General features: G+C 40.3%; 1 protein-coding gene across 1 annotated transcript in view; it reads right to left on the reverse strand.

The window, feature by feature from the left end:
* The window catches only part of NWD2 (NACHT and WD repeat domain containing 2), a 200,580-nt gene that overhangs the window by 105,926 nt on the left and 80,287 nt on the right, over positions 1–14,367 (reverse strand). The window contains exon 2 of the mRNA XM_017527301.2: positions 12,687–12,775. Within this exon, the coding sequence (XP_017382790.1) occupies positions 12,687–12,775 (89 nt within the window). The remainder of the gene's footprint in view (positions 1–12,686; positions 12,776–14,367) is intronic.

A 14,367-nucleotide genomic window follows, 5' to 3' on the forward strand; every position in this document is an offset into this window, starting at 1 on the left:
ACTGTATTCAATGGGGACACGCAGTCTCCTGGAAATGGGCGATACTCTCTCCTTCTGTTTATTACAAGATTAATCCTCTTGTGTGATTTTCAATGTTGGTGTAATCAGCCACCATTTAGCAGAAATAAATGCTCAGAGAAGTTTCCCTGCTCCAGTACATTCTAGAGCCTCCCATGATGTCACTGCTGCATATTTATGAGAAACATTAGGTAGAAGATTGCCTATGAGTACAAAGTAAAGGAAGGACAGTTATACTGCCTTGAGAAGTCAGGCATGAGAATTCCAGAAGAGCCATTCCGGCTGGCAGAAATGGTGAGCTGATATTTACAATTAAATTGAGCAATGAAAGTGACCCATGACATAACGCTTTCCTTCCCCTTTGCCTCTTTGTCTCCCTTCTCCCTTTATATAAGCTGCTTCACTCACGTGGATGGGAGAAGGATGATGTAAACATGCTTATAATACTTCTGGCAATGTCGACTTGGTAAAGTCTGTCCAGGCTTTGATGGACAGGACTCTCGGTAAGTCCAGGCTTTGATGGACAGGACTGAAATATGAAGAGACCTAAACAGGTTGGAGCTCTGGCCCTATGAAATGATGCGTGATTCAACAAAGAGACATGCATTTCACTATTTCACTGCAAAAAGCAACATCCATTTGATTAGTAGAAAATGGAAAAGGGATGAGTAGTTACTTGACAATGTAGAGGAAAGACCAAGGGCATCACATCAAACCCTGTCAACTATAAAAGCTAGTTATATATTTTGGTAACTCGTGGAGCAAGATGTATTTCAATTCTGCATTTTGAGATTCCCAAGCAGGAAGATAGTTGAGAGAGGGGAAAGAAAATAAAACACATGTCCAGAGAAGGAGATTGGGCTCCACAGAATAGTTGAGGTGTAGTGAGAGAAGAAACGGAAGAAGAAAGGTAGTTACAACTGGTAACAGACTTGCAGTGTTACAGTAAGTGATCAGAAATTATTAGTAAGGCCAAGCTAATATAAGACCCACAAAATTTAACTTAACATACAATTCTGATGTGTAGGTTAAGGTAAATATTTCTAGTTTCTTTATTTGGCTGTAACTAGTTGAGGCTTTGTGCCCAATTCTTCATCCTCTGGTTAGCAGAATAAAGTGAATTTTTAGTTCTATTCCATTCAAGCCATAGTTCAAACTGCTGTTTGCAAGGAACTTTATTTTGTGCTCATTTGCTCTTGGATCAAGATGTCGAGTCTCTCAAAAAGGCCTGACCTCCTCATTCCTTTGCTTCTTTTCCCTAAGAAGACATCTGAGCAACCTCATATCTTGAAGGGGCAAAATGGAGCTCCTGGGACCAGCCCCCAGCGATGTCACTGGCAGTCATGGCTGGGTTTGGGGCACTGCCAATCACATGATCACACACAATTTATTTTTAAGGTAAAAATCCTGACTCTGAGATGTAAAAAATGTGAAAATCTGTGCATCTTAGAATCGGTGAAATCTGGTAAATACTCTTCAAGGAATATTGTTTGAACAGCTGTGCATAGGTCTGGACCAGAGCACATAAACACCACGGGTAGGGAAAGATCCAAAAAAGAGTGTCATAGGCATTCAGCTATTAAGAAACAAAAGCCTGTGCAAAGACAGAGATTTTCTTTTTTTTTATGAGAATATTATTTATTTAAGGATATCATTGAGCTTAGATTATTAAATCAAAAGTCTCACCAATTGTGGGTCCAAATAATATACTTATTTGAATATATAATTTTAAGGGATTTTTTTTTCTCATTTATTTATTTTATTGCATTTCAGGTTTTGGGGTACATGTGAAGAACATGCAAGATTGTTGCATAGGTACACACGTGGCAGTGTGATTTGCTGCCTTCTTCCCCATCACCTACCTCTGGCATCTCTCCCCTTGCTATCTCTCCCCAGCTCCCCACCCCACACTGTCCCTCCCCTATTTCCCCCCAACTGACCCCAGTGTGTAGTGCTCCCCTCCCTGTGTCCATGTGTTCTCAAAATGGGAAGAAAAGGCAAGCTTCTAAGGAGCACTGTGGCAGATGAGTCAACCGGAACAGCGGCAGCTGGGATCTAGTTTTAAACGATGAAAGAATGGACCAAGCCAGGAGTTGAAAGTCTTGAAGACTGGGATGTAGTAGCACTTGAAAATTCAGAAAGGGAAAAGAAGGATGAATTCTGTTTTAAACATATTAACATTAAAAAAAGAGAGAGAATTATCCTCACACAACTATGGAGGGGAGAGAGCTAGAGATGTTGATGTAAAGATTACTCATGTATAGGAGGCAGCTTAAGGAGAAGGTTATACTCTCATGGGTCTAGGGAGGAAGGAAACCAGGTGGATGGGCCTGGACCTGCTCTGCCCAAGGAGACATGGAGAGATGAAACCTCAGCAATGAAAAGCCGACAAACCCCAGACCAAAGGGGCTGCAGGAAACACCTCTGCCCAGGGTAAGCATCCACCTCTTTGGTGCCTTCAGGTGGTATCCAAGTAGAAAGTAGGTGTGGGCCAGATCTTCCTGTTGGGGTGAGATGCAAGTTTCTCACACTTCCTTACACACCTGGAAACCTGGCAATTGCCTCTCAGAATGAAGAAAAAGGGCTAGGACTAGTACATGGAGGAGTTCCCACTCTGAGACCATGCTGTCACACTACATTGCAAAGGCATGTGGGAGCAATTTCTTTTGAAAGCCATGTTTTACAAAAGGTAACAAATGACATCCACTAGGATGAGGACTGTTAATTTAATATTTGGAAATAAAAAGGGTTAGAGTTTCCATCATGTGCCTCTGTTGATTTCAAGTCAAGTTTCAAGACTAATGCAGCAGGCAACTGCATCACTGACCACACATTTTAGTCTGTTGCCTCATGTATTACATTCACTCAGTCCTGATTCTACAGCAGTTTTGAAAGTGGCATTACATATTTATTTCAGATTATATATACCCTATTAACACAATGACGAAAAGTGGTCAGATAAAAGAAAAAGTTACTCATTTGACAGGTGAAAAATTTATTTTCCTGATCATTTTCAGGATTTTTTATTTTCTTTTTTTACACATACAAATGAATTTCCACTCCCACTGCAGCTCCTCTAGTTAAGGTTTCCATGGCTCTCAGCTGGACTTCTGTCACCAGGCAGTCAGGCCATTATCCCATCAGGATGACCCCACCCAGACAGACCCCACTACCATCTACAGCCTTGCTGTCTAGTCTGGGAGCCACTGGCCACATGCAGCTGGTCAAGCTCCTGAAATGTGGCCGGTCCAAATTGAAATGTTCTCTGAGTTTAAAATATACTGAATTTTAAAAACTGAGGATGAAAACAATAATATAAAATGCCTCATTAATAATTTTCATATTGATGATGTATCAAAATATTATCTTAAAATATTAAAATTAAAAGTCATGTCAGAGAAAGAATAACAAATAAGAAAAAATCAGAAAGAATAATGAAAATATGATATATTTGGAAATGACCTTCACAAAATATTCTCATTTGAAAAAAGATGACTACACTTTTCTTAGAGCTAAAAAAAAAAAAAGACTTTTATGTTTCCTTTCACTTTTTAGAACATGGCTGGTAGAAAATCTAATATTACCTATGTGGCTCACATCTGTGACTCACATTATGCTTCTTTTACAGAGTACTGGTATAGGCTTTCAGCTTCTGGGTCTTAGTAATTTAATCAATAAATTGAAATTGATCATCCACCATTTATGATGGATCTAGTATGAGCCACGTACTATAACAAAGCAGTTCCCAAGCTTTTTGCCACCAGGGACAAGTTTTGTGGAAGACAGTTTTTCCACAGACAGAGGGGTGAGGTAGAGGCATGGCTTGGGATGAAACCATTCCACCTCAGATCATCAGGCATTTGATTCTCATAAGGGGTCCACAACCTAGATCCCTCGCATGCACAGTTCACAGTAGGGGTCAGGTTCCTATTAGAATCTAATGCCACCACCGCTGATCTGACAGGAGATGGAGCTCAGGAGGTAATGCTAGCTTGCTGCTCACCTCCTGCTGCGTGGCCCAGTTTCCAAGAGGCCATAGTCCAGGAGCTGGGGACCTTTGCTGTAACAGCTTCTGGTAATATGAAGATATAAATAATGTGATCGCTAACCTCTAAGACCTCCCAGTTAGTGGGGAGCGGCATTTAAAAATTAATTAAAACAAATATGACATGCTGGTAAAGGTTAGAAATAAAATACTCTGGGATCTCATAGAAGGACTTCACTATAGTTTAATGAATGAGGACAAATTTTTCTACTCATTTGCCTGGGAGACAATTTAAGGCCCTCCCCCATCTCCCACAGTCAGAGGGCACAGTGGGTGAGAAAATTCAGGGGGAAAAGTAACACATCTGGTGAACCAAATGCAGTTCGGAAAGGCTAGTCTGCGGGAAAGTCACAGATGAGACCTCTAGAATAGGCAGGGGCGAAAAAGAATGCGCACATTGTGACAAGAAGCATAGACTGTATCTTGCAGACAAGGGTCAGATTGGTGTTTTAAAAATATCACTGTAGCGACGTCGTGGAGGATGAACCAGATGGGTAAAGTAGATTAAGAGTCTGGTATTAGGGAGGAGAAGCCAGAGATGAAGGCAAAGGAAACAGTCACGGTACCCATGGCAACAGTCAAGGTAACAATAATACAGATTTGAACAAAAGGAACAGATTACTGAAGTATTTAGGGAGGTAGAATTGGCAGATCTTTGGGGTTTAATGGATGTCAGAGGTAAAGAAAAAGGTTTATTAACTTTGTGACTAAGATCAAGGTAAATATCAGGTGCTCACTAATGAGGTTGGCTATCAGAAGGTATTCTTAAAGAGTGATATAAAGCTCAAGGGCCAGACACATGAAAATTTCTTTTTAAATGGAAGTTACCCTAAGTATTCAGATCAGCTAAACATGTCCTTTAGAAGTCCCTGACCGGAGAATTGCCTGAACCCGGGAGGCGGAGGTTGCGGTGAGCTGAGATCGCGCCATTACACTCCAGCCTGGGTAACAAGAGCGAAACTCCGTCTCAAAAAAAAAAAAAAAAGTCCCTGCCCTACTGGATTCAATCTTGGCTCAGTATACCAGTGGGCCACATGGGACAGATTTATGAGTTGAGAGAGTAGAAGGGGAGATATTTAGAAATCAGAAAAGATGTCTTGGGAAAGCAAGGTCTTCATTCATCTGAATTGTGAAGGACAGGGTGTGGGGTGGCTAGGGGTGAGGAAAAGGTATTTCTGATAGGAAGCAAGAATTGAAATAGCTATAGTGACTAGAATTTGAGAGTTAGGAATGAGCAATCAGCAAGAAGTGCTTCAAGGACAGGCTGAGGATAGACTGGCATGGATTATTTATGTGGGGAAGAGTGGAAAATAAAGATGGAGTTACATTAAAGAAAGATCCTATAGGTAGAAGGAAGCCATCAAAAACTTTTAAGCAAAGAAACTGACAATATGGCATTTGTTGAATGTCTTGAGGTAGCCTTATTTGGGTTAAATCTCCTTGGTGTTTTGTAACCTTGTACTTGAATACTGGTTTTTCTATAGGTTTGGGAAGTTCTGCTATTATCTCTTGAATACACTTTCTACCCCACTCTATCTCTGCTTTAAGGCCAATAATTCTTAGAGTTACCTTTTTAAGCCTGTTTTCTAGATCTTGCAGGCATGCTTCATTCTTTATTCTTTTTTCTTCTCTGTATATTTTCAAATAGCCTGTTTTCAAGCTGCTTGATCAGTTCTGCTGGTAAGAGACTCTGATACGTTCTTCAGCATTTTTAAACTCCAGAATATCTGCTTGATTCTTTTTAATTACACCAATTTATTTGTTAAGTTTACCTGATAGGATTCCATATTCATTCTCTGTGTTACTTTGAACTTCTTCAAATTTCCCCAAAATGGCTATTTTTAATTCTCTGTCTGAAAGTTCACAATATCCCTGTCTCTCCAGGATTGATCCTTGGTGTCCTACTGAACTCATCTGGGGAGATCATGTTTTCCTGAGATTTGTTGGAGTCTGGGTATTTAAGAGTTAGGTATTTATTGTAGTCTTCATAGTCTGAGCTTGTCCGTACCTGTTGTTCTTGGGAAGGTTTCCAGGTATTAAAAGGGACTTGGGTTTGTTTTCTACGTTTTTGGTCACTGTAGCTGTATCTGCATTAGGGAGTACACCAAGCCCTGTAACATGTGGCTCTTGTGCCTTGGTGGGCTTGGATAAAATATAGAATAATTCTCTGGATTACCAGGCAGAGACTCTTGCTATCTTCCCTTCCTTTCTTCCAAACAGAGTCCCTCTCTCTGTGCTGAGCTTCCTGGAGCTGGGGGAGGGGTGACACAAGCATTCTTGTGACCACTACCACTGGGACTATGCTGGGTTAGACCTGAAGCCATCACAGTGAGTCCCTTCAAGGCTCTTGATAACACTGCCTAGCTACTGTCTGTGTTCACTCAAGGACCTAGGGCTCTACAGCCAGCAGGTGATGATGCCAGCCAGGCTTATGTCCTTCCCTTTAGGGCAGCAAGTTGTCCCCAGCTCTGGGTAGGTTTGGAGATGTCCTTCATGTGCCAGGGCCGGAAGTTGGAAACCTTAGAAATCTACCTGATCCGCTATTCTCCTGTGGCTGAGCTGGCACCTAAGCCATATGACAAAGTCCTTCCCAGTCTTCCCTCCCCTTTCCATGAGAAGAAGAGTCTCTTTCCATGGCCACCACTACACTAAGCTCACAGCAAGTACTGCCTGGCTACTGCCAACATTCACTTGAGGCCCAAGGAATCCTTGGTCAGCTTATAGTGAATGCTTTCAGGTCTGGGACTCTCCCTTCAGGGCAAGGGGCTCCTCACTGTCCCAGGGCAGGTCCAGAAATACCATCTCAGAGCCAAGGCCTGGAACTGGGAATGCCAAGAGCCTGCTTAGTGCTCTACCCCACTGTGGCCCAGCTGGTACCTGAATTGCCAGACACATTTCCCTTTATTCTTCCCTCTCCTTTTCTAAAGCAGGAATCTCTTCCTATAGCCACCACAGCTGGAATGTGCTGGGGCATACCTGTAACCAGTACTTCTCTGAGTGTCACCCAAGGTCCATGGCGAGCAGTGCCTGGGTATCACTGCTGATCATTCACTGCTGACTCTTTCGTCAGCAAGTGATGGATCCTCCCAGGACTGGGTCCTTTTTTTTCAAGGCAGCAGGTTCCCTTCTGGCCTATGGTGTGTATAAAAATGTCATCTGGGAGCTAGGGCCTGGAATGGGGACTCAGGACTCTGCCCAGTGCCTTATCCTACTGTGGTTGAGCTGGTATCCAAGTTGCCAAGGTCCTCTTTACTCTTTCCTCTCCATTACTCAAGTGGAAGGAAGGAGTGTCTCTCCCAGAGAGGTGAGCTGTACTGCCTGGGGGTGGGGGAGGGGTGGCGCAAGCACTCCCTGGGCCATCCCAGCTGTTATCTTGCTATTTTGCATGCACCCCATGTCCACTGGTTCTGAGCCCAGCTCAGCACCAGCACTTGCCTAGGAATTGGAGTCCTTGTGGCCTAGACTACCTTTCAAGTTTATTCAGGACCCCAGAAAACTTTAGCCCATGGTGGCAAGGCTTGCTGAAACTCAGTTTCTCATTGCTGGAAGGGGTGATTCCTTTCTGACTAGGCCTAGTCTAAATGGGCCTCAGTGGGCATCGGCTGATTTCTGCCTAGTGTTGCTTCCTGCTGTGACAGGGGCACTAAATTCCAATGCACAGTCCCACCATCACTGCACTCTCCCTTCACCAAACACACAGATTCTTTCTCTGCACCATGTGGCTGCTGCTGGGAGTTGAGGAAGGGATGGCACTGGGAGTCCAAGTCTGTCTTTTCTACCCTATTCAGTGCCCCTTCCAGTGATATGAAGTTAAAACCAGGTGCTGGGATCACTCACCTGATTTTTGGTTCTTATGGTATTTTGTGCGGATAATGGTTTAGTTTGGCGTTCCTTCAGGGAGGACAATCAGTGGAAGCTTCTATTTAGTCATCTTGCTCCACCTCCCTTTATTTACACAATATGAGATTTACGTAGGATGACTCTGGTTATATTGTATAGAGAAACTCAAGTAGGGTGATGGTGTAAGGCAGTTCTGCTTATACCCACTAAACGCCAAACTGTTCCAGGCCTGGGGACTTAAAAACAAACAAGAACCAGTCTTTCCCTCAAGGACTTGCAATCTACTGCAGGTAAGTAGGAAAATAAACCAATTAGGATGCTTTTTGTTGGTCCCATTTTTGAAGCAGTAAGGGTTAGATCAGGATGGAGAAGAGATGCAAAAGCAAGAGTAGATGGTGTCTCTGGGTACAATCACAAGGTTTTTATTTATTGGGTTCTGCACCACCTGCTTTCTCCCCAGTCTGTCTTTACTTTTTTCCAATTTATCCTCTTTGTTCTTGTTTTCTATCCTCTTTTCTGTAGCTAGAGGTCCTTAATAAATATCTGCAAATCAAATAACATATTATTTAAATGCCATGTCTTTTCCTGATGCCCTGGATTTTCTTCACTCTGTGGGCTTGATGTTGTTTCCACTGAACTGTTTCCATCTCTGAGTAATCAACCTATATCTGTATACATCACATATAGAATTAATTGAAGTTTATATAATCAGATTCTAGTGTATTTTGATGAAATATCTTAGTTTAAATGAAAAAAATAAGGAAAATACCAAAAAATAGCCTGCCAAACAGGCATATAGATAAAAGGTATATGGACTTGCTTAAAATGTAACTCCATATTCTATTAATTTAATTGAATAAAGATTTAACTAAATGGATTACTATGTGCCAGCTATTTGGCCATTTAGATAAGTTGAATAAGACAATTCTAGGCCTGAGAACTTTCGGCACTTATAGGCAGGCGATGAAAAGTTTGCCTAACCAGATGATGTTTCACTATCTACCCCACTTACTTTAGTTCTCCGTGCTTGCTCTATTTTCCTGATCATTCCTTTGTATTCTCTTCTACTATAGAACCTGAGCGACTCTCTTAATGGTAAGTCATATCGCCCATGAGGTCTCATGTGATCTTACTTTGATGCTATCTGTAATTATTTTCTTCACTCACACTTGGCTTCTTTACTGCTCCTATTTTTTCCTTTTGTAAGACAGGGTCTCACTCTGTTGTCCAGACTGGAGTGTGGTGGTGTGATTGTTCCTAGAATATTCCAAACACACTCCTACCTCAGACCTTGTTCCTTGTTCCCTATGCCTGAATTCCTCGCCCCAACTTCAGACATCTGCATGACTTGCTCCATCACTTTCTGTCAATCTCTGCTCAAATATTGCCTTATCACCAAGTCTTTCTCTGATTACCTGGCATTCCCTACCCCTACTTTCTGTGATTTAAAAAATAGAAGGATTTATTCAATAAAATGCATTTATTACCCCTGGAATCCATATTGTCTGCCTCTCTCAACAATGTTAGAAGCTCCTCAGAAGAGGGACTGGTTGGTTTGCTCCTTTATTCCTGGCACTTAGAATGTTGATTGCCATATGGTCAGCACTCAACAAATACTTCTTGAATGAAATGGATGTGTTATTGAGAGTTATACACTGAATTTCAGAGAAGCAAAGAGGAGGGTACATGGCCTATCTTGGGAGGTGTGGGAGGGATTAGAGAAGGCGTTCTTCCACAAATCATATCTAGGTTGAGTCTTCATTCATTCATTATTCATTTTTTTTTTTTTTTTACTGAGCGTTCATTCAACAAATTCTCATGGAATTTTCCAATGTGCCAAGGACTATAGGACCAGGAATGCAGCTGTTTTGAAATTCTATAAAAATAGACAAGCTTCTGTTTTTACGGAACTTATAATCTAGTGGGAGAATGACAATAAGTAAGTCAATACATAAACAAGAAAAAATACCTGATACTGGCACATTCTTGCAAATAATTAAAACAGTATGATGCAAAAGAGAAGTAGTTATTTTAGATGGGGTCACTGGAAAAGCATCTCTAGAGAAGAGGTGTTCTGATTTTTGGAATTTTCATATATAAAGGCACATGCACATATATGTTTACTGCAGCACTATTTACAATAGCAAAGACTTGGAACCAACACAAATGCCCATCAATGATAGACTGGATAAAGAAAATGTGCCACATATACACTATGGAATACTATGCAGCCATAAAAAGGATGAGCTCATGTCCTTTGCAGGGACATGGATAAAGCTGAAAACCATCATTCTCAGCAAACTAACAGAGGAACAGAAAACCAAACACTGCATGTTCCCACTCATAAGTGGGAGTTGAACAATAAGAATGCATGGACACAGGGAGGTGAATGTCACACACTGGGGCCTGTTGTGAGGTAGGGAGCCAGGGGATGGATAGCATTAGGAGAAATACCTAATGTAGATGATGGGTTGATGGGTGCAGCAAACTGCCATGGCACATGTATACCTATGTAAAAAATCTGCATGTTCTGCACATGTATCCTAGAACTTATAGTATAACAATAATAATAAAGAGGAAAGCATCTCTAGGAGAGACATTTCAGTGAAGACCCGAGTGACAATAAGAAAGCAGCTGTGTGAAGATAAAGAGAGTGAGTATTCCTGCAAGACAGAACAGCCAGGGTAAAATTCTTAAGTATGAATGGGCTTAAGGTGTTCAGGGATGCAAAAGAAGCCCACAGGGCTGTGTGCTAGTGCGCAAGGTGGCACAAATGAGGTCAGATAGGAAGAGTCTTCAGAGTGAGTAGAATCCAGCAGGTGAAGCAGGGGAAGAACCAGACTGAAAAGCATCATAGTTGAAGAGAATGGCATAAGCAAAGGCAAGCAAGCATGAGGTAGATTGGTATGTTTGAGTAACTTTAGGAAACTCATATGTTCTGGGTTCAATGCACAACCAAAGATGGAATCAGGGACACTGTGGGGGTAAACTGGCTGTTCATGATGCTTCTGGTACCATGTTTTTTGTTGCAGCTGAGCGAAGGAAACTGCCTCTCTAAAAATATATATCCTCAGGAAGGTATATAATTAACCTACTATAAAAGACTATACTCAAAAAGTGTATTCTTAGAAGATTCAGATATTATGCATGTGAGCTCCTGTTAAGCCTAGAGCTTGGAAGCAAATGTAACCCTGCATATTTTATTTTATTCTAAACACAACCTCAGACATGTAAGCTGTTGCCATTCCTATTTTAGATACTGAACTGAAGGATGGGCAGGTTCAGTCACTCCCAGTACCTGTAGAGAGCTGGGGCTCAGTTCTACATCTTCCCTGCCCACTGTGGTCTATTGTTTTCCAACATCTCCTCAGCTGATTCAGTACACCTGTCTAGAATGATCCTATCAATTTATTCTAAGGGCCTCGCCTAGCACAGTTTTATTTTGCCTGCATCTATCTTCTGTGCCTACCTCTAGTTCAGAAAGTATACTTTTTTCTCTTTCTCGCTCACCTAATCCTAGACAATACCATGATTTGTAGAAGCTGTTCTACAGCTCAAAAACTTCCTCTGCTGACAAAAATGATGCAAAACAAACTTAAAGATGGCATTAATATGCTTGAACACATTTATTCCTCTATGGTAACTGAGTCCCCAAGGAATGTCTAAGCCTTAGGGAATCTTGACATATTGGAAGTTATATAACCATTGGAACCCTGTTATCAGTAGAACCATATTCCCTAGAGAAGGTAGTGCTGAATTAATGTCAAGGAATTTAATTCAGGTTCACAATTTATCAAGTAAATGGTGACTTATGAGTGACGATTCAATGTGTGTGTCATCATGGCCTGGTGGTGACTGACATTATGCATTGAGATTGAAGCCATTTCGAGACTGTGACTTTATACATCATATTAGAAGGCATCATGAGTATACCAAGATAAAATATTTATCTGGGAGGAAACAAACGAAGGGTGAAATGTTCTTCCACCACCAATGATGCATTTTGCACTTCTGTACCACAAACCTCTATTACATATTCATCACTTGACAATGTAAATGTGTAGTTTAGATAGCACTGGAGAGTTAGGATTTCCATCACAAATGAGGCTGAAAAATTCTGACTAAATAATGTTATCTGTTGCAGGAGCCATTTACGTTTTCAACATTTGGATGCCCAAGATACATCCAATGTTTTCAAGCACTTTACCATTAGATGGCAAAATCAATGTTGTATTAAAATGTTAGGATGTTCATGAACTTTAGCAATGACGTGTGCTGTTACTGTCTCTTGAAAGGTTGATATAATTTTTTGGTGGGAGTAAATGGTGTAGCTCTGAAATGCTTAGCAAAAAGGATGTTATGCAATGTGAATAAAAAGTTAAAGGCAAAATAGGAGGCAAGGACAGGCCAGGCTGCTGAATGGAAATAGTTTGAAAAAAGTTGGTCGTTATTTTTACGTGCAAAACATTTCTAGAAGCCATAGCTTAAACTGAGGTGCTCGGCAACCTTCACCTCTTTGAAAATAGTGGATACTATCAAAAAAGCAAATAAATATGATTCAAATAAAAAGATGAGCCTATACCAGGAAGGGTCCAAGAAGCATAGCATAAAAGAACTAAACATCAAAAATGATTAAGTACTTTATTTCTATTTGTCAGTGTTTCTTTTTACTCATGCTTGAAGAAATAAAAGTTTTCAGGACCTCAAACTCAAGTTGTGACAATAAACAAACACTAGTTACTTAACTGGACGTAACTGCAGATGAAATGAACACTAGAATTACCTGAAATTCCAATCCATAGTTTTCTCTGCAGAATTCTCTCAGTTTAGGATATACATTTTCTCTTAGTGCCTGTCTTTCTGCTCCCGTATCTGTAGTAGAAAGACAAACACAGAGGAAGTGAGTATGTCCACACATATATTTCTGGCAAAAAAATGAAAACCTAAAAATAAATACTAACAGTAATATAATCAAGTTGAGGTGCTGTGTTGTGAAATAACAGGATTGATTTCCCAAAACATCTCAGACTATACCATTGCTACCTAGAATATTCAGATATATTGTGACATTTTACAAAGGTTAGCACAGTATAGAAACAAGCATGAAAACCTACCATAGCAGATTCCACCCACTGTAGATTTGATTGGCCAGTGGTTCATAAAGTGACATCTATCACTCTGGGCTTATTATAACAGAGACAGAAACTATTTTACCTGTGTCATACCATGTAAACCTTCTGAAATAAAAAATATTATCTCCTGTCATTAACAAAATACAAGAAGAAACACAGAACCTGCAACTTGAAGAATCACAAAACATGTATGCATTTAGTGTCGAATGTTTTGCATAGAAAGGAATTCCAAAGTCACCTGTGCTGAACAATTCTGCATCAAGGATGGTATTGTAAGATTCTAAGAGCCAAGAGGCTGTTCCTTGCCCAGATACTTTCAGTGAAACATGAGTATACTTTTAAAAAATTAGATAAATGTGTTATCTTATGAAAAGTACCATTTGCTAAAAGTACCTCAATCCCAGCCATAACTATGAAACATCTGCATACCACATTTATAACAAAGATAACAATTTAAAAGAATTTCCCCATTATTCTTGAACACATCTGTCCATGAAAATTTAACCATATGCTGTGCTGACCTACTCTATTTTCCTACTGTTCTCAAGCCTATTTTGAGAAGCAAATAACCCATCAAGAAAGTCTGAAATGCAGCTGCAGCCTGGCAGTGATAGAAATCAGTGTTTACATGGAAATCAAAGATTCAGAGAAATATAAGATCTTCTGGATTATCCTGTGATCTAAACAAATAGGGTATTTTCCAGCCTTAGATACAATATGGTACTAAGTCCAAACAGAAAGCAGGACATCCACCGGAGGAGCTGCACATTAAAGTGGGGCCCATGCGGTGTTATGGCACTGATGGAGGCAGTTATATTAAGTTTTCACATAATTTATATAATCTTGAGATCAGAAGGCCCCTCCTCCCTCCATTTTAAGAGCTGAAAATACTAACTTCACAATAAAGCTGATAATGCTCACTAAATATCTCTAAAAGCCCTTAGCAGTTTTTCAAAACCCAAATAACAAAAAAAACCACTTTAAGAAGAGCTGGTACCATTCCTTCTGAAACTATTCCAAACAATGCAGGAAGAAGGAATCTTCACTAACTCATTTTATGAGACCAACATCATCCTGATACCAAAACCTGGCAGAGACACAACTAAAAAAGAAAATTTCAGGCCAATATCCATGATGAACATTGATGTGAAAATCCTCAATAAAATACTGGCAAAAAAGTCACTTTAAAAAGAAACAAATATTGCCAGATTTAGAAGGTAAAAATATATTCAAAAAGGTTAAGAAAGTTTGAAAAACAGTATCTAAATCATACAAAAATAATTATGTGACGATATAAGAAACAGAAATTTTTGTATCTTAAAAATGTGTTAA

The sequence above is a fragment of the Cebus imitator genome, unplaced genomic scaffold, assembly GCF_001604975.1.
Source record: "Cebus imitator isolate Cc_AM_T3 unplaced genomic scaffold, Cebus_imitator-1.0 Scaffold47, whole genome shotgun sequence".
Classification (NCBI taxonomy): domain Eukaryota; kingdom Metazoa; phylum Chordata; class Mammalia; order Primates; family Cebidae; genus Cebus; species Cebus imitator.